Source organism: Aptenodytes patagonicus, chromosome 3, assembly GCF_965638725.1.
Source record: "Aptenodytes patagonicus chromosome 3, bAptPat1.pri.cur, whole genome shotgun sequence".
Classification (NCBI taxonomy): domain Eukaryota; kingdom Metazoa; phylum Chordata; class Aves; order Sphenisciformes; family Spheniscidae; genus Aptenodytes; species Aptenodytes patagonicus.
In genome coordinates this window covers 43202530-43225644 of record NC_134951.1, presented here as the reverse complement: position 1 = coordinate 43225644, position 23115 = coordinate 43202530, and the positions used below count along the sequence as shown (strand labels likewise).

Below are 23115 nucleotides of genomic sequence, written 5' to 3'. Positions count from 1 at the left end.
CTTAAAACAAATAAGTATTTTCAAAGCTAGAATCTTTGGCTATTTTCATACTTTAAAATAAAACCTTTTTTCACAAAGTATTAAAAGATTGCACCGTGAGCAAATATTTATCAGTGGATTATAAATGAAATATAATGTGTATACCTCTAATTACAGGCTGGAGAAGATTGGAATGAGGAGAGTGTAACAGGATAGTGAACTTGATTATTTTATTTTTTTCCCTCTCAAGGCTGCATATCAAAACCATCATCTCTTACAGATGTTTATAAAAGCACTTCAGTCTTTTGGTGAATGTTAAAGCATCAAATCTCAAATGCTCAAGTTTTTAATCTTTTTACTCAGGAGTACAAAATTCCGCTTGAAAGTGGATATTCCATGGTAGGAGATCACTGGATTTGGAGAATAGAGCAGGATAGATGGACTCAGAAGTGAATTGGATATCTCCTAATGAAGGCCCTGAACTATTCTCTCCCCTCCAGAAGGGAGAATTCACTATGGGCATGGTTAACCCTTCTCAACTAATGTATTAATAACATATCTGACTTCTTAATTTGTGATGATAATGATCTGTACATAGTTCTGATTCAGGACTCTGTTGTTCGTTCTGCTCTCATTCAAGAAGAGAAGCAGAAATGACTCTCCATCAAGCCTCACTGAGCAAGATATGCTTAGTTTCTGCACAATACTTACTTTGATAAAAATCTTCACACATTACTTATGTGTTAAGAAAATTGTGTTTCAGAAGATGAGTTGCGTATCATGATTAACTAGACTACTGTTTTGGTTTTAGAAGAGACAATGGTACGGCATGCAAATGCTTTCTTCCAGCTGAGATAGATCATAAATACAGCTTATTTTAACAGCAAAAGTATTAAGCTTCAGTTATTTGAATTATGTCACTAAAACTAGATAATTAAAACTGGTCATTTTCCTCTTTTACTCAGCCTTATAATAGGATATGATGAATGGTTTCTGCACAAGCAGTGATAATTTCTCTGTTGTTTACCTTAGTTTCTCTTTTACATTAAAAATAAGAGGAAGCTGTTACACAACTTAAAATTTTTTACAAGTATTGTATGCCAATTGTTCCTTCATAATATTCAGAGACATGCACTACGGAGGAATTTTCCAAGTGTCTTCTGAAGATGATATCCTGCCTTTTTCGGAGATAAAATTAAGATTCTTTGATGTTATTTGGCTGGCAAATTTTTGTGGTTCGATAGAACCTGTATCGGCAAAAGGCGTACCTATATCCAGTCTGTGGCAAGAGGAGTGTCCGGTGTTTTACACTTGTAAGACACTTTCATTTGAATAAAAATAAATTGGTCCCATGCATTTGAAGCATGGCATTGCCTGTAGCAATTACTTAAAAACTTAGGTTGGTGACAAGTTTACTAGACAAGCCTGAGGAGGAAGAATGAACCCTAACTAGTGCAGAAAAGAACTAATACTGAAATTATATAGCATTGTCTGTTCTGTTGCTTTCCGTTGTATAGCCTGGGGATCATTCCTTTCCCAAAGGATTTTATATAGCATTTGGTCCAAATGGTTGTATTTGTTGCTGAAAGCTGTATTATGAAACTGGTGATTCTTTTTAAATGAAAGTTGCGTACAGAAAGATTTTTAAACAATCCAGAAATCCAGAACATAAAGGTACTATAGATGTAGACTTTGCAGAGTCGCTTCTCTGTTGCAGTTTTTTACCAAGTGAATATTTAAACAGTGCAATCTAGTTATGTACTCGTTTAATGCAGAAGAGATATCTCTATTACTGCTCAACCTAAATTATTCCTTTGATTCACTAAATTTGAGTTCATATTAATTTCTTGCAAGACATAAAGTACATAGAAGATTTTTCTTACAGAAAAACAGAGATGGATATGACAAAAGGGCAAGAATGTGGTGATAATTTAAAGTTGATCCTTCTGATGTAATAGCTTCAGGATCACAAATAGTTTTTTTTTTACTTAAAATTGAGTTTAAAAAATTAACTTTAAAAAAAAAATTGAATGGGTTTCTGAGGCTCTAAAACAGCAACTCTGTCAACAAAGAAGTTGGCAGGTTTATGGTTTTTTTTACAAAGCCTCATCCTGAAGTTTTAATTACCAAGGGGACCTGCAAAGACAGAAATACGGAAGTTATGGAATGATATTTGCAGTGAGAAAGGATGAGTTGGGGGAAGAAGTGGGGTGGAGGAAACCTTAATTCTAGAGAGCTTCTTTCTTTACCCTATTTTTAGATAATCCGTTATTTATTTACTGGTAGCTACGGCAGCCTTCTACTCAAGTTTTTGCTGTACTTAAACAAAACGTACAACAAAAACACACCACATCTGCCAAACTCTGAAGTTCTGTAGATACCAACCAGTCTTCTGTATAAGGAAAGACCACTGATAAGCTTAGACGAAGGTGGGTTTTATTAAAAACTGATGAATGGAGAAAGGATAATGTGTAGTGAGGAGAATAACCGTTGTTTCAACTGCAGTGAAAACAGACTAGCTTGGATCTACAGAACTGGCTGGGATGTTGGGACAATTGCAGAAAATCTTGTTTGTGCCATGTGTGCATTGAGAAAGTTGGGCAAGAAATAATTTTGCAACTCTCACAAGCTCTCAAGTACGAGGTTGCACCCTCTTTCCTCACTCAGACTTCTTTAGCCTGGGTGTCTTCATAACGACTTAATGAACAAGAATTCTCTAGCTTGTCTAAAAACCGTTCTTCCTGCATTCTGGTCCTAAGGAAAACAGTTCTCTCCTCCTTTCTTTTAGTTTTCAAATGTCAAATACAATAATTACTTGCTATCTTACCTTTGAGTGATTTATACCTGAATGAAGTGCCTGTTTGCTGTCTGATAATAAATTTTCTCTACCATAATAACAAGGTGGTGTTGAAAGTAGCTTCAAAGAAAGGAGTGGCCTATTTAATTTTTAAACAGATAAAAGATTTCTCTGAAGGAACAATTAAAACTTGATTTTGCAGCATTTGTATTAATTGTTGTCTGATAGATGTTCTTTTACTGGTTCAGGAAAGTAAGTGTGTGCATATAAAGTAAACCTAGAGTTAATTCTTTTTCTGTGCACTTCAAATCAATCATGGATAAGTCTTCTTCCAGTGTAAGTGCAGGATGTGAAAAATTAAAGCAATATTCTGAATTTGAAACTAAATATATTAGACAAAAAATGTAGAATTGTAGGAACTGTCAAAGTAATCCCATTGTCACTAGTCTGTGCATGTAAAATGTGGCAGAGGAACGCTAAGGTTCTAGCATCCAAAAGAAATTGAATTCCTCCAAAAAGAGGCGACCCCAGGGGCTGTGCATTACTTGTGCTGGGCCAGGTAGATCCAGAGCACAGATCTGTAGTAGCTGAGTAAACAGAATAACTTCGACCACTCCTAAATTGCATTTCTCTTAAGAAACCAGGCTATAAAAGAAGATATGAGACACTTTGTTGTAGGGTTTCCTAGCTGGTGTAAAACTTGACAGCAGGGATGTGTTAAAATGTAGGTTTCCCATCATCTGTTATGGGAATATGTGCTCTACTGTTTTGCCCTTTTCTCTCTTCTGTGTCTTCTCATCTTCTGTGATACTGTTCCCAGATAGATTCCATTTTGTGTTCCTGCTAAAGTTTTATTCGTTCTCCTTTCCTTCTCTCACCCATATTTGCATGTGAGTCTTCAGGGTTGCTTTCCCAGTAAAGGTGATTATTTTTTTATTTGCTGTCAGTTGCTACTCCAAAGTGATTAAAGTCCTGGTTAAAATGCATAGGATTTCCATGAAATAGCTGAAATTGCATTCCTATATGCCAATTGGTAAGTTTCTCTCTCTGATGGTCTGAAGATGTAGGTAAGACTGGGTATATAGGAAAAGGCAATAGCTTGTGTTATTTTGTTATGCTTATCATATATCGTTAAAAAATAGCCAGATTTTGAGACGTTAAAGTCTTCCTTCATACTTGAGATTAACTTGGATGCTCCAGTCCTTGTTTTTCCCAGCTATATCACTTAGTCTAAGAAAACATACTACTTTTTCCTAGAAACTTTGTCTTACCTTAAATCAGACCTGAATTAAGTTCATAGTGTTTATCATGAAAAATGTGATTTATTTTTTTTCCTTCTGTAATACCTGTAAGTAATTGCAGTTAACTAACTTACCTAAAAAGGCTTATTATCCGTGCAGGTAGCTTATAATACTGCCATGAGGATCTTCTGCTTGGAAAATCAAAATATACTGAACCATGTTGCACTAATTTTTTTAGCAGGCTTTTTTTGGCAAGGGTAAATTATAGTCCAAAAGGACATGCAAAATTGCTTGCAGTAAGAAATGATGTCTTGGAGGCATATTGCAAAAAGGAAATCCCCCTGCTTTACAGTACATTTGTTAATTAATAACTTAATAATTTACGTTACATACATCTTCTCAGAAATAGATGAAAGAAGAGACGGAGCAGGTCATCCTGATACCAGTTAAATCAGTAGTCATCAGCCAGGGACTGGAAGTAACTAATGTTTTTTTCCTATGCAGTTAGCATTTAATCATATTTGCTCTTTCACTTGTGCCCTACATAATAAAAATTCATCATTCAGGACAGTAAATGAAAAGATGCTTTCTTTCTGTAATAATAATACAGCAATTTTTTATGAAGAATTCAATTACTTTTTCCCACAGTCTATAGGAAAGATATATTTTTGCAAGTTGCTCATCACCCAGACCTCAGCTTCTTTGACTTTTTAGAGAGTGTGTCACCAAATAAGTTAATAATTTCAAGTAAAGTCTAAAAAGCAGGTGTTAGAGAAGAAGAGACTAGGAATACCGATAGCCTGTGAAAAGCTTGCAAAATGGTTATATTGAACCAAAAATTTTGTAGAAGCAGCTCCTAAGATGATGATGCTTCCTGGCCCTCTTCCTCAGCCCTTGCGCAGGCAAGCAAGTGGGTCTGGCTGCATGGGACTTCTTGGGGTGTTTGTGAACTCAGATGTGACCGTACCCCAAATGCCTGGGAAGAAGGGAGCCTTGCTAGTGTCCCACGTGTTTTTAGTAGCTGCATCAGGTTTATATTGCCGTGGAGATCATGGCTGCTCAGGAGAAACTCGAACAGTAGTTCTCAACCTGGGACCCGTTGCTGTGAAGCAGATGCTATGTGTGGAGCAGAGGCATCTCAGAAGGTTTTTTTGTTCCTCATCTGTTTGCTGGCTGCCCTCTGTTTCTTAGCATCGTCCAAGTTGCCATCATCCCAGTGCGTTCCCACTCCCCTCCTGGCGGCTCCAAGAAAAGTATGCTTCCCCTCTCTAAATTTGGGAATCAGGATAAATGGTGTTGAAGTTTGGAGAAGGAAGAAGGGGAAAGGGGGGGAATGTATTGGAGGGAGATAGTAATCTTAAAAAGCCTGTACAAACCAAAACCAAGGGGCAGCTGAGTGTTAAAGTCAGAAGTAAGGGAAAGAAAGAGGAACTGAGAAAGGAGTTACTGGAGGAGATGTGGCACTTGTGAAGTGAGGCAGAGTACCCTGATAGCAAAGCAATGATTTCCCTTATAGAGAAAGGAGCCTGATGGGTAAGGATAATGATTTTTTTTTTGAGTAGAGTAATACACCAGAAAGACAGGGCAGCTTTACTGCAAATGCCTTCTAGATTACACGTGCAATAATTGGTATTACAGTGTTGGTAGTTGGTATTAAAAGGTAATAGTCCTTTCTTTTGTCGCACCCAGGAAAGTACTTCAACTGCATTTCTTAATACTTCAGAATGCAGAATACTTCATTCTTTGTTTATTACTACCTGAAGAATTTCTGTAAAAGAAATTTAATTTAAAAGTTCATATAATGAATACACTGAGGGACTTAATTTTATCATCAACTAGAGGAGCTAAATCTTGCACCGTCTGTGCAGGTTTCAGAAAGAAGAGTGAAGCATTCGGTAGAGTTCATGAAGTCTCTGACAGCCTTCCTACCTTATTTTGGGTGGTAGGTTTGTTCGTAGCAGGCGGGTGTTCATGCATTCTGCTGGTGGCTCTTGTGTCTGGGTAGATGGCAGCTGGGTGCATATCACTCCCAATTCCAGCCAAACAATTCGTTGTTTGTTACGGGCTTCACTTCGGGATTGCGATCTGCATATAGTTCCCCAGGAACCCATACCTAAATGGTTTGTAGACTGTAATTCAATAATTTCTGTGGTTGTGCATGATTAATTAATAAAATGTTTATTTTTAATAAATCATTAAAGTGGTGTGGGGAAACAAGAAGAAAAAGAAACCAGCTGGAGCGGTCTGCCATACATATGGCTAAGAGTGCTCTTTCATGATGCCTTCCCATGGAGGATCTTTAATAAGAAGGTGGGAATTTTCATACTGATTATATCTCTGATCCATGTAGGCAAGTGAATTTTATATTCTTTACTGTTTTATTTTGAAGAGAAATTGTTAGTCTTCTAGATATTTTTATTATGCACCTGCGTGTTCAGTCCCTGTTTCTCTTGCACAGCAGGGCAGCGTCAATGAGCTGCAGTCTAATTATGTGTTTTGTGATGAAGTATTTATCAGATTTGAATTCTCCCTCAATCGGCATAATTCAATCACCCCTTGTTCTTTTGTTATGAAAGAAATGAAATACGGATCACCTGATCAATCTGCGGTTTGCCCTGCATTGTCAAAAGGATACTGGTACCAACTGATTTACTCAGGATACCTTATGCTGTGCTTCAGAGTGGTTTACAGTATTTTCTTTGAAAAGCTTTTGCATCCATAATTCATCAGATTTTTGATATATGGTAGAGTCACCTCCATGGGATACAGAAGTGTCTTTTCCTTATTGCAGAGGAATTCTCTCTAAATTTGGCCAACCTGCAGAGTGGCCTGTTTTCTTTTACTTGGAAGTGTTAGCTGCCAAAGTCTGGGACTGCCGTGAGGTCCTGCCACCACTGGTGCGGCATGCAGGGCACTGGGAAAACCAGAAAACTGTTGGAGCAGCTGTGCTGACAAATGAAGGGCAGAATGGGGGAGATTATAGCCAGATGAGACCACCCCATCACAGCTTTCCTGCCAATTCTTTGTCCTGGGTTTTCAGCAGTGACAACCTGTGTTAAAATTGCTGGATATTTCAATTTCCAGCTCTGCTCTGATGATTTAAAATAGTTGTGCGGGACAGCAGTTTTGTTTTTATTTTTTTTATTTTAAAAATAGAAAGACCAAGGACAAAGGAATGACAAAACCTCATGTGGAAAGAAAGTTCAATGAGCTTCAAAGTCAAGCCTTTGAATGTTAGGAAATAGCAGAGTTCTAGTTGCCAGTTTCATATACATTATGATACATTCCTTAATTAAATGGGTAAGTACCTTTCCCTAATTCATACACACAGGAGCACATATCTTTAACTGCAGAGGAAAGTAATGCTAAGGTTGTAAGGGTGATTTTAAGTATGGCATCAGCTTCCTTTCAAAGTGATGAACTTTGTAATCTAGCTAGAGTTGCCAGCCTTTGCTTCATAACTTGCTTCATCAGCAGGCTTTCTCTGTTCGTGACTTTTTCAGATTACTAATAAATATATTAAACAGTCTGTTATGTAAATTGAGTAGTCACTTGGCCTTTGCCAAGATGAAAACTGACCATTTATTCTGCCTGTCCAGTCTCTTAATCAGGATTTGATCCATAAGAGTAAGTAGCCTCTTCCATATAACAGTACTTACTGCCTAGTTTTATTTTTTTAAAAATAAATTACTGTGGAAGACTGTAACAGAAGCCTTTTGGCAGTCTGAATCGATTATGTCAGTGCGGTGCCTCTCCTGTCCCCCACTACTTTTTAAGCACTCTTTCATTAAAATGATCAAAAGAGAGGCAGATGCAGCCACAGTGTGAATGCAGGGGATGTGCAACCTCCTAAGTAGCACTGCCATGCATGGCCAAGGTAGGCATGCTGAACAATGCTGTGCTAAAGGGTAGGACTCTGAGAAGTTTGCAGAAATTACCCAATTTGGGTGTTAAAGATTGACATGGGGGTTTTTTAATAGCAATTCAGACCCTCCATATTAAGAAACGTCAGAAATCCTGGGTATGTTGCATCAGGGTTTGGTGATTTATTTCACCTTAATTATCAATATATCCCCAGAGCTTTTCTTTTAGTACCTCTATTTCTGCAGGTAACTAAAAAAAAAGTGTTCCTGACTAGGTGCCTTTATTTTTTCAGTGGGTACAAACAAATCCACTAGCTTTTCAGCAGTCTCCCTGTCTTCCTTAGTTCTCTTTCTCTTTCCACATGATCAAGTGAATCTACTGAATTTTTTTTACCAGTTTTGGACTTGGATATACTTGAGATTTTTTTGTCATTATCTCATTTATTTCTTCTATATCTTACTTGCTGTTAGAAATCTATTTTTCTTAAGTAGCTTCTGAGACACTTAAAATGTCTTTGTTTTGACTTCAAAATATCTGTAATTAGGCTTCTTGTTTTATTGAAGTCTCCTGATACAAAGCTTTGTGTTGTGGTGTCAATTCTTCACTTAGTTCTGGGTGTTGAATTTGCTGGTATTGTGGTCTCTGTTATATTTGAAAAGATGGCCAAGGTGAAAGGACCCTATGGGGTCCTAGACTAGAACATGGATTTACAGTTTTCCAGTGAGTCCGCTGCAGGGCTGCGTGAGTGCTCTTGCTTTGTAATATGTGGATAGATCTGGGCAGAGTTGCAGCACAGCCTGTGTCAGGCAGGTCTTTCAGCAAACTGGGAATAGTTCCTAACTCCTGTCCTGTATTTCAGTGAGATGAAAGGGATGATATTCAGATAGAAAAATTTACATTTGCTATCAGAACTAGATTCTAATAGTGAAATCTCTCAGACCATGTAATAATCTCCCAAAGGAAAAGGCAAGCAGCCTCATTTTTCAGATAATTTATGGCCAGCCTGGCCAAATTGCTCATTATACTACAGGGAATAATATTCCATTGGTGGAGGAATGGGCATAATTATTTAATGGGTACTTTTTGTTTCTACTTACTTCTCCTTTCTACTTTTTATGGATAAGTTGTATGTAAATGTAGTCAAAATGCTTCTTTATGTGATTTGCCTGTAAGGCAAAGCCTGGACAAACATGAAAATATTATCAGTGTTAGACATAATCGCAGCAAACAGAAGGAAGTGCTTTTGGAAACATCTGATGTTGTGGTTTTATTTATAAAGTGCAAGAATGTTTCTTGAAAAATCTCCCCGTCTCTAGCAAAGCATTCTTGTACAAACAACCCCCCAAAAAAACCCCAACAGCCAAACACTTGCTCAAAAATAATGCAAATTAAACCCTCCTAACTCAAAGGAAACCTTGATATTGGTCAGTTTATTCTTTTTGACCATGATCTAGAATCACTTGCAGACCATTACCTCAAATATGAGGTCACTTCGTTTTGCAGTTTCAAGCACTCTAAATGTAATTTTTATTGGGTTTGGTATATAACAGTGGTGACATTATTCAGTGGAAGTCTGTCTTTCAGGGATCAGTTACTTCCTAGTTTCCTACTATCAATAGTCAATGACAGACGGTGATTTACTGTAGGGAGTGAGGTAGTTCAGTGAAGCCTTTCTAGTATTACACATAGGAGCTTTTCCTATGAAGGGCAATTAGCACATAATACTGATATTTTTGCCTGAGTTGCACATGTTTCAGAAAGCAGCATGCTTATTAATACGACTAATAACACACACTGTTGGAGTACTATTGTGGGAAGGCTGAGGGTGTTAAATTCAAGCCTGTAGTTTGTGCTATCGACTCCATTTTTCCCTGTGAATATTACTTAGAATACAGTTTTATGTGAATTGCCGCCACCATTAGCTTGGCTTGGGATATTCTGCAAATTCAGAATTCACTGAACGAAAAGGTTTTGCTTACATTTCTGTGGGTTTTTTTATTGCAGTGATGAATTTATCATTGTAAAATTGTTTACAGTCTCTTTTTTAACACTTGATTGTATCCCTTCCCAACCTTTTTCCCCTCTTGAGTTCAAACCCAGGTTTTTTTGCATCTTTACTATGTAACCAGCTGTGCATAGTATCTTCCAGTTCCTTCATAGCTTTTTTCAATTTGTGCTCTGATTTGAGGAAGAATGTCCTAAATCAGATATACAGTCTATTTGCCTACTCTTTACCATGATGATTATACTAGAATAGCTCATATTTGTCCATGAAAAAAGTTTTCTTGCATGACTGATGAGTATAAAATTTGTTAGAATATTTTCATAGCCTGAAAAAGTGGTTTGATAAATGCATGGTAGAAAGCAGGAGAGTGCTCTTCTGTCTTGCCTGTGAAGCCCCTGCTTTGCCGTTGTCAGTATTCTGCATGCAAGGTTCACTACTGCTTCTGTGAACTGTCAAGTTCTTTGGCTCTTTATACTTTTAGAACAAAATGAAATGCATCTTGTTTGCAGACTGTATATGCATGTCAGTTTAAATTCACAAGCTTATCTGTGCACTGGTATTAGCCTTTTCCAGAATTTGTATTGGATCCTTTTATATACTTATATATTTCATAATACCTAGTATATTATTTTCACTATGTTACTCTTACATTAGTCTGCAAAATAAATCAATGAAATAATTAATGATTTTTTAAAAAACTGAATGTAAGAAGTTAATTCTTTTGACCCTAACATCAATTTTTATAATTCTCTATTTATGCTTTTCTGGTTTTCTTCTTGCTTTTTCTTTCAATTTCATATTCCTAGAAAGTACATAATTAGAGTTGAAAAGCAATGGGGAACAATTATCATAAGCAAGAAGCAAAATATAATTTTAATGTCACTGTAGTGGAATCCAAGTTATGGTTCAAGAGACTACTTAAGAAACTGCTTCTCTTTCCATGCTTAAGATATTGCAGCACAGTGCACAGTTTTCCCTCACAGTTGAAGTGAACACAGGATAAATACAGAATATTTGATATATTCTTAAGAGGATATCAGCTGCATCATGTGAATATGGTGTCTTTTCTACTGTGTCATGATGCTTTATTTTGCTTATGTCATCATGTGCAATAATGACATACTGGGATAATTTCTTTATATAATGGCATACAAAATTTATAGAATTATGTATAAAAGTTAACTTTATCTTCAAAGCTATATCAGAAAAACATTCAAATAGTGTTTGAAAATACAGTTATTGAACTTACAAAGGTGTTGCTTCTGTTCTCAGGGCTGTTGTTCATCTCTGTTTGTAACTTACAACAGTCATTTCTGCCTAAAATGTGCAAATGCATCCGGAGCGATTTTGAGAGACAGTTAAAAGCACATATAGAGTCTAACAGTGGAATTCTTTGTATATGATTATCACACAAAAGGTACATTTTAAAATGAAACGTAAAAACATTCAGACCACAACTAATATTAATCCCTATTATATAGTTACTTTAAATATGGGAGTTTAGAATGTGAGTTCACAGAGATTTTCCTAAAATTTTATCTGACTGTCCAATTTATACTTTGAACAGGTTCTATTCCATTTTTGGCCTTAATCAGCCACTAATGTGTATGCTGAGATGCTCTTAGCAATAAAGATACGGATGTGCACAAGGGCCAGTAGCCCCACTGAGTGTCAGGATTATTTTTTCTTTCCGTTTTGCTTCACATCTATTCCGCTCTTGATACACGTCTTCTCAGGATTGAAATCTTTTCACCAGCAACCTCTGTGAAGACTGCAAATATCTTTCCGCAGCATATGAAGGATGAAGTTGTTAGATCAGATCCCAGCCCCATTGTAGCTACTTGTTGCTGCTTCTGTCTGTAAAGTGGAAGTAGTCCATGCATCTTAATCCCGTTGTCTCATCAGTGGAATTGGTGTTCCTGTTTAATCATACCTGCTAGGGTAAAATCCCTTCCAGGCAGACACCAAGGGTGTTTCAGGTGTCAGTCCACCGTTCAGATCAACCAGAAAAAACCCTGTCTGATCTGGAGAGAGTTCTTTCAGGTAGGAGAACAGACCACAGCAGGAGCTGCCCCCCATCCTTTGCTGAAAGCAGTCAATTCCATCTACACTGTCATTAGAAGTACAGGTACACACAGCCATCAAGCTGAGTTTTGGAAATTTCTGCAGTCTTTCAGGCACTCAAATACTTTTCTGATTATGCGGTATAATATGAAGTTTTATTACATCTAGAAAAGCTTTGGTGGCAGGCTGTAGCACTTACCGAGCTCTTATAAACAAACACAAACTCATCTAGAGTCAGGCTTTTTGGTGGTTGCAAGAGCTAGTGAAAGAAATAGGCAACAGGCAAGAATAAAAACAGAAATACAGAATATAATGACTTGATTTTTGTGGAGTGATTATTCTTCAACCGTGATGTATGTCAAGTTAAATTTTAGGATTGCCTAATACAAATACTGCAAGATACTATCTGATAAATTGTCATCAGTTCTGGGATTTTGGTGAGTGTTCTTGTGGAAATTTAGGGAAGAAGTTACATGTTCTGTTTCATGGGGTAGTGAATAACTGAAGCATTGCTATAGGCGGCTCTGCATGCCTACCACTGCCTGTTTCATGGCAGCGTTCATCCTGAAAAACCAGACAACTCAAGCCCATATGTCTGTTCATTGGTCCTTGTTTTCCTTCGGCACATTCCACCTTTCCAATGCCAATTACCTTACCTCTTTTCAGCCCTTCTACTGCACACATTGCATTTTTCACTCCATACTCCCTGCTTTCCAAGCCTGTCTGACCTCTGTGTTGTTGGCTAGAGCTGCAAGTCTCAGTCTGTGTTCCTGCACAATATGCCACCGGTCTTGCAACAGAGCAAGCGCAGGAGCTGCTGCCTCGCACAGGAGCAAGTTACCGCGTTCAGCTAATCTGCAGTAACTTGCTCCTGTGAGAGGTAGCGGCTCCTGGCTCCACCCTGCTCCATTATTTCTCTGCATGCTCCTTTCTGGAAACCTCCTTCCATAGTCTCCACAGCAGCACTAGGATCCAGGTAGCCCAGAGGGAAACTTCCAGCTGGTTTGTGTATGACTGGTCAGAAGTTATGTTTTCAGCTCCACAGTTTGCATGACCCTGTTTGATAGCCCGAGCAGATTTTCAAGGCAGCCCTTGGAGTCTGAAGGGGTCAGCGTTTGGGGTTCAGATCAAGCTGAAGTGGTGTTCTCAAGGCATACCTCCCAACAAGACACGGAGGAACTATTTGACGCCTACTTTCTGCCTTCACAAAGTACTACTTAACAGCTGGAGCATTGGTGTGTCGGTGAGCTGTGCCTGAATCTTTGTCGAGAATATCTTGAAATACCACCTTCATCTTAAGAAACAGCTCTTAGTGAGTTAGCAGGAACAGACCGTGTGTGGAGAAGAAGAAGTGATCAGGCTTCTTTGAAATGTGCTGCCCTCATAAAGTCCATAGCCAAGGGTCGCTCTACTTCCCATGGCCAAAGGCGGTAGGAAGGAGGCAACGGTACTGGGACTGTCCCAGCCCCCAAAGCAAGGTCAGCTGTGCTTGGGGAAGGTCAGCTCTGTGGTAAATCAGTCCTTGCGGCTCCCATAGCCCTAATCCACCAGTCTTCTCCAGCCCAGAGCTCCGCTCCAATGCTTTCCAACCCTGAGGGCTGCTTTGTCGCTCCTTTATACCTCTCATCCCTCCTGTGTTCCACATTCCCTGCTGTCTCACTCTGCCTTATTCCAAGTTTCCTTTCACCCAAGCCCTTAATCCTGCCCTATATTTATTTGCATTTACCCCCCTCACATCGCTCTTCCTGCTACTTTTTCTTGGATTGCTGTGCCTGACCATGCCCGCTCCCACAGTCAGCTTCCCCCAGAGGCATGTGGTGCCTGGCTCCTGCAGCTTGGATTTTGAAAACACAGGTATGTTTTGCATCCCAGAAAAGGCCAAATCTAGGATTCTGAAGGCAGAAAATAGGGCATTTGGTGGTAACTATATGGCAGCATTTTCTCAGTACTGGAAAGGCCTTTAAGACCTTGACATTGTACTGGCGAAACTCAGAAGTAGTTCGTCCTGATACTTTTTGGGGTTTTTATGCTGTTTGCATGGAACGTAACGATACAGCCCAAATAGGCATATATCCACTTGGATATATGGACAGGAGTAGGGCGAGTGTAATGTTATGTTATGGACAGCACATCTTAAAGAACCACAGCTTCTTGGAGTGGTTTTTTTCCTTCTGCTTACAGAAAAAAAATGGGAATTGTGGTGATAATGTATTGAATGGAAGAGACTACAAATAAAATACATGTCAATCTGTAAGCTAATCAGTTGTAATCAGTTGAGGCAACTTTGTATATTGCTACATATTTTCCAGTAAAAGTAAATATATGTACTGAAGTGCCAGTAGGCATTTGCATTTTTGACAATTGTTTCTCATAATTTTAAGGTAATTATTTGAATGTGAAATTCAAAGATGATAATTGCGCTGTGAAACTGTCACCACTGTTTCATAGGCTGGTGTTGATTTTGGCCAATTACAAGTGCTGTCCAGCTGTTAGCATGGTTAGGTGTTGAGTACCGCTGACAGTGTTTTGAGAATAGAACTGTGCAAATGTGAAATTAGGTAAGAAACAGAAGACTGACATTTTGTAAGAGGGCGTTGGAATAAGGAAACACATAAGTGCTTACAACCAAACCTGCCTACCATTGGAAAGTCTTCAAAGGCAAGGGGTAATTAGTTGAGAGCATTAGGAGAGAATATCTGTATCAATTTAGCCATGTTGAAGTTTATGGTATAAAGTTAATTTTAGGTACTTAAAAAATGCAGCCTGGTGGTGTGGTAAAGAAGAACTATAATAATGACTACATATAATTTGAACTTTCTGATAGGTGAGGAGTGCCTCTTAATAGTAATTTAGAGATCAGTCATGCTTAGTTCCTATGAGTGAGATGGAGATTGGCATGTACTCCTGTATCTCACCTCTCTCCTCGATGGCACATCATTTTTTTGATACTACCACTGGTGACTACTGAGGGAGCAGTAACATTCTTGCAGTAGCTTGGCCTATCCGGAGCCTCAGCAGTGACTCTTGCCCAGTCTGGTTATGTCTCCAGACTCTTCTGCATGAGCTCAGTCTCTGAAATACGGAGATTAATGCTGATATCATAGAATCATAGAATGGTTTGGGTTGGGAGGGACCTTAAAGATCATCTAGTTCCAACCCCCCTGCCATGGGCAGGGACACCTTCCACTAGACCAGGTTGCTCAAAGCCCCATCCAACCTGGCCTCGAACACTTCCAGGGATGGGGCATCCACAACTTCTCTGGGCAACCTGTCCAGTGTCTCACTACCCTCACAGTAAAGAATTTCTTCTTAATATCTAATTAAATCTATCCTCTTTCAGTTTAAAACTGTTACCCCTTGTCCTATCACTACACTCCCTGTTAAAGAGTCCCTCCCCATCTTTCCTGTAGGCCCCCTTTAAGTACTGGAAGGCCGCTATAAGGTCTCCCCGGAGCCTTCTCTTCTCCAGGCTAAACAACCCCAACTCTCTCAGCCTGTCCTCATACGGGAGGAGCTCCAGCCCTCCAGTCATCTTCATGGCCCTCCTCTGGACCTGCTCAAGCAGGTCCGTGTCTTTCTTATGCTGGGGGCCCCAGAACTGGACGCAGTACTCCAGGTGGGGTCTCACCAGAGCAGAGTAGAGGGGCAGAATCACCTCCCTTGACCTGCTGGCCACGCTTCTTTCGATGCAGCCCAGGATACGGTTGGCTTTCTGGGCTGCTAGCACGCATTGCCGGGTCATGTTCAGTTTTTCATCCACCAATACGCCCAAGTCCTTCTCTGCAGGGCTGCTCTCAAAGAGAGCTCAAGAAAGACTCTGAAGTAAAAGAGTTTATACTAGTTATGAGATTTGGATTTTTTTTAATTGCTTAGACCACTTAGGGGGAGAAAAAACAAGTATTTCAGGGCATTAAATTACGATCGTATTGGGATGCTCATTTCAACCTCATTGAGTGCTTATATGGAAAACTGACTGGCTTTGTGTGTTGGTGATATAATTTTGAACTTCAGAACTTGAATCTTGAAAGCTAAAGAAACAAAGAATGTGACCTTTTATTTAGCAAGGGAGAGTTACAAATAACTTGCCATTCCCTAAAAATTTTCCTAACATTGCATTGAATTAACATTGCCTTTTTGAAGTGACTTGTGAATACAAATAAAAAATGATAAGTAAAATACTTTTCAGCCAAGGCAGTCATAGGTGAATATATAGTAATAAGCTTGTACTTTTGTGTCAGTATCAGTCTTATTAAGGAAGGCAATTCTTGCAGTACGTTTGCAGGTTTTGGGTGCACATCAGTGATATCAAGTTAAACAGTGTAAATTGCTGTGTGGTCTTCTGGAAAGATTCATCTTCAGGTTCCCTAGATGTTCATTACTTCCAGCTAAAGCCATCCTAAAGACTCAGATTTTTAATGGTTCTACATTTCTATCCAGTAACGAAAACAATGTGAAGAAGAATAACCACGTGGGAATAATCACACTGTATGTCTTCTCTTTTTTTAGGTCCCTTACTAGAAATACAGCTAGTGTTTTGGTTTTTTTTTTCTTTTCTGCCTTACAAAAATTGTGTACAGTTCTTTTTAAGAATACTTTTTTTGCTTTAAGGTGCCCCTCTCTCAAGTATCGTGACGTACCTTGAATCCTTTTTACAGATTCTCTTTTAACCTTTTCCTCTAATTAATTCCCATATGTTTCTTTTCATTTAGAAAACCCTTAAATATTTTCTGAGTTTGCTTTACAGTCCTATAAGAAGATTTGATCAATATGCTGGCTTTTTCAGCTCTGAAGACCTGCATTCTGAATGAATTTGATTTATTGTGACTGAAAATGAGTTTGACATGCTCATCCTGGCTTCCATATGTCAGTACTGCAGAACCATTGCAAAACAGTACCGGTCTTCCCGACAGTCAGGCACACTGATGGGCAAAGGGAGGAAGCCACTTGCCTGTCCGTACTGTGACTGATCTGCTCTGATCCTTACTGGTCTTTCCTTCCTTTGGGTATTTCTGTCAATGCCCAGGAAATTTTTGTATGCAGTATCTAATTACAAAAGGATTTTTGAAGATGATACACAGTTCAACACCACTTCTTACTTTTGTTTTATATATGTGAATGTTTCGACTTTGCCATTTTGCCAAGTTCCACCAATTCCCACTGTTGGTGAACCAGTTTAAGGTCATATATATCATATTGTTGTCAGAACTGGAAAGAATCAAAATCACACTAAGGTGTGTACATTGTGTGAACTGAAGGTCAAAACAATGATTTACTACTGTCTAAGCTTCTGTTTTCTTTTGTTTATAAAAATAGGCCTAGAGATGGTGAGATATTAGTTAGAAAATGACAACCAGTTTATATCTAGAAAAAAAATGTAACTCACTGAATTAAAAGTATATAAAGTATATAAAGAAAGAGACATCTCAGTGTCAGACTTGAGCAGAATGATGCCTACATTCTTTCTTATTTTCTGGTTATTTCTAGTTAAGGGGGAAATTCAATGCATATGTGAGGCCTTATTGCTAACGGGAATGGGATATAAAATTGAAGGGAAATACAAAATAGCAAACACTTTATGAAAGCTTGGAGCTACTGAAGAGTATAATGGATTTTGATTGTCCTTTTTAGTCAAAACAGAAACTCTTTCAATGGTCTGTCGTCGAAGAGTTCTCCTTGTGGGGTGTCTGTACTTAAGTGCAATGCTTTTGGAGCCTCTGAAGTGGAGGGGATGACCACTGTGCCTTTGCGTAGCAAAGAGGAACATCGTGGTTGTCCAGTTTGAACAGCACAGTGCTCTCCTAACCTTTTCACTGGCCAGTGATGTTCTTGTCTGCTTGTTGATAGCAGTGGCACCCTAATGCTTCTCCAGGATTTGGAGTTTGTGTAGTAATAACATTGACTTGCACGGTATCTGCAGAAATCAAACTAACTCTTTTCCAGAAGTACCAACAGTCATTTGAGTCAACTTATCCCACTGTCCCTCTGGATCTTGGTGGTGTACGCAACAACTTTATAAAGAGTTGAAGAGAACAGCAGGCACAAACTACATCTGGGGCTCTTTTTATTTAGGAAGCCATTAGACAATATTGCAAAGGTTCTCTATTATTTCTCTACTTGTAGTGATGTCATTTTTGTATTACTGTGTCTACCTTTATTTGTCCTAATCTGTTCTAACTCTTAGGCCTGCTGCTCTGAATTTGTGTTTACTAGTCTTTTCTCTTGCTGTCCCTTTGTCTCTAATGGTCTCTAATAAATAGAAAAGGCACATACCTGCCGTTCTTCCCTGTTATTGAGTGACATCCATCACAAAGAAGCCTGTGAAATGATTTTGTTGAAGAGCTGCTTGCACCGTAAACACAACCTACCGGTGTGCATCCATCTTTAATGTGCGTCTTTCCTTTTTTGTAGTAGTTCAAATAGAATTGTGTAATCAGCTTTGCACAGGTAGCTCTTGCTGTCATAATGAAGCTTGTTACACTGCTAGGGTTCAGTAACAACTATTGGAGATGCAAAAAAACTTATGGATGTAAAGTGATATCTTAAAAGATTTTTTTCATTTTTTTAGGCTACTCACCCAGAATGTTGGTCTTCTTTATGTTGGAAACTTTGACAGACCTTTTGCACAAATTAAGGTACGATTAATAAGCCAGGGGGGTGGGGGACGTGGCTATTTAAATTATTTAACTTATGTATGATTTAAGTCTTGATTTAGAGAACTTCAAGTTATCAATACAGCTTCAGGAAAAATAATGGGAAATAGTGCTACTTTGGTGATATTTACCATATTCTGGTACTTAACTTGTCAAAGAAGTTTAGTTTTTCCTATCATCTTTTATAATCTTTTGATTAATTTTGACTTTGGTTTAATTATCAGAAGGAAAATGTTTGGGGGTTGGTTTTTTTTTTTTTTCTCTCCTTCTTTAGGTTCCACTTTCGGAACTCTGTAATTCTTCAAGTGATCCTTGACAGGGAAGACACTGCAGTAAAAAGTACAGATTGTTTTCCCAGTATTATTAAATTTATTATGAAAGACTCATACAATTGCTGGAAAATCATTTGTCTTTTATGACTTACTGTTTCTTTTCCTTCAGTTGAACTATAATAGTTTCACATTGCTAATTGCCAGTTGCTAATTAGTTATTGTCATGTCACTTGCAAACAAAAATGTTTTACAAGAATATATGGACTGATTTTGATGAGTTTCATTGGGATTTTTCTTAGGACAAAGAGAGGGAAGCATTAGCAAGTCAATCATTACACTGGGATGTGGAAATGCGGTATCTGTTTTAGAATGCTGAAATGTTCCCATGTCCCAGATGATACCTGTAATTACTATGTATTCTGCACTCTTGGCAGCGTTGTTCCCTCCATCGTGAGCACACGCTTGTGCGTCTCAGAATTTTAAAAGCCTTGGTTTTGTTTTACATCAAAATGAAACTTAATTTCTAAAACTCAGATGTGTTCCTTTGCCATCCCTAATTACATTACTAAAGAACAGTATTCCCAACCGTATCTAGCTAATACTTGCTTTTTCTAACTTAAACCTTAGTACTGTTTTAAAATGACCTTAAAAGAACAGATACATGCTTTTCATCTTTCCTGTTCCTTTGTTCTCATCTCCCCAGTTCCTACCTGTATATTATTCAGTTTGGCTCATAATCAAACAATTTAGATGTTTCTTGCGTGACACCTTGTGTTGCAAGAAGTTTCATCACAATCAATCTTGTACATTGTTGGTGCTAACCCTTCCAGAATAGTGCTTGTTTAAGTGCTTTATAAAAGTTCTCTCACATTGCTCTCCCCTTCCAAACGAGACCCCACTCCTGCCCTCGCATGCCCCATCCATTTCTAATAATAGGCAGCAAGATGGGGAGGTTTTCCCCATGGCTGGAAAGAGTTTGTAAGGTCACTGGGTGGACTGGAGAGAGAAGCAGCGTATACTGCACTCGTTTTCAGCCGTTTGCAGTCAGCAGTGGTACTCCTCCCATCACTTGCGGCCAGGGAGAGGCTCTTCTGCTCACAGGACAGCTGCAAAGCAGATGCTGTGCAGGATCAAACTGCAGGACTGAGTATCATATCACTAGCAAATGCTTAGGGAAAGAGTGCAAAAACAGGATAAATAAAAAGTGTGCAGCCGGTTTCCTGCAATTTGCATGCAGGGCTTTCTCTGCTGGAAATTGTATCTGCATCCTGGTGCTTAACAGATTCAGTTGGACCTTCCTCCCTGAATGTGCCTAAGGGATTTTCCACTAAATTTTCAACATACAAAGCCATACTATCACTGTGAGTTAAGATATCGTTTTACTTCTTTTAAACCTGTTACCTAATACTTCATTTTGGTTCAACTTAGGCCTTATGTCAGGAGAAATGGTGAGCAGTCATTCTCTATTCCTGACTTTATCTTCTGTTCCACGTTACCCCAATCTTGCATCTTCCAAGCTACAAAAACTTAATCTATTTAATTGCTCCCTGTATCCAACCATTCAGTATCTCGAATCAACACCATTTTTGTTCTTTATACCCTTCTGTATTTCTACTCTTGCCTTCTTTTAAGGTAGGGAATGGCACAATATTTAAGATATGGGAACAGTAACGTTTTCTGTTCTGTTTGCTGTTCTTACCTTATATATGGTACAATGCTTGATAAATATCTGACATACATTTAACTTGAGTAGGTTAATATTAGACTTTCTGGTAATACATCACTGGTGTAGTCTCATCCTAAATGTTGTGTTTGCCACAGAATAGGTAATGTGGATATTCAAAATAACTTTCAGTTACTACCTAGGAAAAACAAAGCTTATTATCCACTAAATTAGTGTAGATTACATAGACATGTTTGAATAAGGTAATTCCACAAGCTGTACTCTGTAAAACATAACTTTTATTTTTGGAGCTATAGGCATATATATGGGCATATATTTGCACACCGTTGCTTTGCTTTGTTTCTGATGCTAAAGGTAATCCTGAAGTGGTAAGCTAATTTGTCTCAGGGCTATCTCTTCTGTGGTTTGTGTTACTAGCTGCGACTGGGAATTGGCATACAGTTAACAAAAACAAGCTTTTTTAATTGAGGCTCCTATCTGATTGCTTGGAGGTTTTAGAAGGATGTTGGCTGCAGGACAGCAGGAGGAACTGGTGTAAAGCGATGGGGTCACAACTTCTTAGAGATCTTCAGCACTAAAAATGGGGAGTAATAATTCACATTGAGGTGTGGTGCTGTGAAAAGAAATTTATGTACACTGAAGATATGCAATGGTCTTTTGTAACTGTTGACACAAGTTTCGTTCTTCCCCCAGCAGTTCTTCAGGTCTTTCATACGCGGTTGCTAATGATTCCACCAGTTAAAAGACCTGTGAACCACACTTGGTCCTGGAATATATATAAGGCAGAGTCTTTGTAACCTTTTAGTTCAGATTTGCTTTTGCTCGCTGTGTGATGGATTGGTCTATCTCGTTATGTAAATTACCCACTCATGTTCATTTGCAAACATCCCAAGTATTACGTATTCTATTAAGATATGGCATTTCTTGCCAAACATGCATTAAGGAATGCCCCAAATCACTACACTCCTCTGTTGGTGTAGATTTATTACTCAAAGTGAACCATTATTATACAGCAGTAATTCCAATGCATTTTAGTGCACTTTCAGTTGGACAAATAGGAATGTTACCAGGCCTTTGAAATATTCATAGTAAACATATAAACTGCCATGCTAGTATTCATAAATTCATGTTTCAATTTACGTGCATTTACAAAACTGCAAAGAGGGAAACTCCTTATCAAAGTATCCCTTCCCAAAAGCAAGCAAGTTCGATTTTCCAGAACTGTGCAGGAGATAATTGCACCAGTGTCTTTGATGATGAGGACTGTAGATGGCAAGTCTGGGAAAAGAGTTTGAAATACTAACATCTCTTCTAGGATGATGTCGTAGTTTAACCCCAGCCGGCAACTAAGCACCACACAGCCACTCACTCACTCCCCCGCGGTGGGATGGGGGAGAGAATCGGAAGAGTAAAAGTGAGAAAAGTTGTGGGTTGAGATAAAAACAGTTCAATAAGTAAAGCGAAAGCTGCGCACGCAAGCAAAGCAAAACAAAACAAGGAGTTCATTCACTACTTCCCAGGAAAGCTCCATCATGCGTAACGGTGACTTGGGAAGACAAACGCCATCACTCCGAACGTCGCCCCCTTCCTCCTTCTTCCCCCAGCTTCATATGCTGAGCATGACATCACATGGTATGGAATGTCCCTTTGGCCAGTTTGGGTCAGCTGTCCTGGCTGTGCCCCCTCCCAGCTTCTTGTGCACCTCCAGCCCTCCCAGTCAGCAGAGCATGGGAAGCTGAAAAGCCCTTGGCTAGTGTAAGCATTACCTAGCAACAACTAAAACATTGGTGTGTTATCAACATTGTACTCATCCTAAATCCAAACCACAGCACTGTACCAGCTACTAGGAAGGAAATTAACTCTGTCACAGCCGAAACCAGGACAGATGATTTTTCTATGTCTGTCTTTCTCATATCAATAATCCATTAATATTTATGTATATTACTGTTTATAATGTTTCTGAGACATAGATGAATGGTAAGATTAACCGAAATTACCTGATCTTCTTCCTCCTGACTTGCTTTCAGTGGTATCAGTGGTAGTGCTTGATCGATGTTTGATCTCTGTAGTTCATTATAAAAAAGAAATGTGAAGCATTCACTCCTCAAGCTTTTGAATCCTTTATCTGGTAGCAGAGAGATTAGAAGAAATGGAAAAAAGAGTGTTTTCCTGGCTAGAGGGATCTGCCTGGAATTTTTCTTTTCCAATAATGTGCCAGTTCATAGATATCACAAGATTTTGTATGTTGCTACTTTGAACAGTGTTCGTGATACAGAACTTTTAAGTTATTGCATAGTGTTTGTGATTGCTCTTGTTCTAGCATGATATTCATTGAGATTCAGTAAGTTCAGTGGCTTACAAAAATGATGGCTATTTCAGTTAGCTGCTGAGAGTACTAAATTAATTAATGATCTGAAAGTCAAATTAGCTGTGGCAATGAATTCTCATTTTATTTCCAGGGGACTGTTCTTTAAGGTTATACTGAAGGAATCGATTTCATAGAGGGTAGTTCCTCTTAATAATTTTATTTTGTTTCTAAATGAAATTATTCTAAATTAT

At 38.6% G+C, this 23115-nt stretch overlaps 1 protein-coding gene across 3 annotated transcripts in view; it reads left to right on the top strand.

The window, feature by feature from the left end:
• Window positions 1-23115, top strand: part of RNGTT (RNA guanylyltransferase and 5'-phosphatase) — a 191278-nt gene that overhangs the window by 140050 nt on the left and 28113 nt on the right. For 2 of the 3 annotated variants that reach the window (XM_076333211.1, XM_076333210.1), the window contains one exon: window positions 18516-18582. The exons of the other annotated variant lie outside the window; for it this stretch is intronic. In XM_076333211.1, coding sequence (XP_076189326.1) covers window positions 18516-18582 — 67 coding nt within the window. The remainder of the gene's footprint in view (window positions 1-18515; window positions 18583-23115) is intronic. 3 annotated transcript variants of the gene reach the window in all.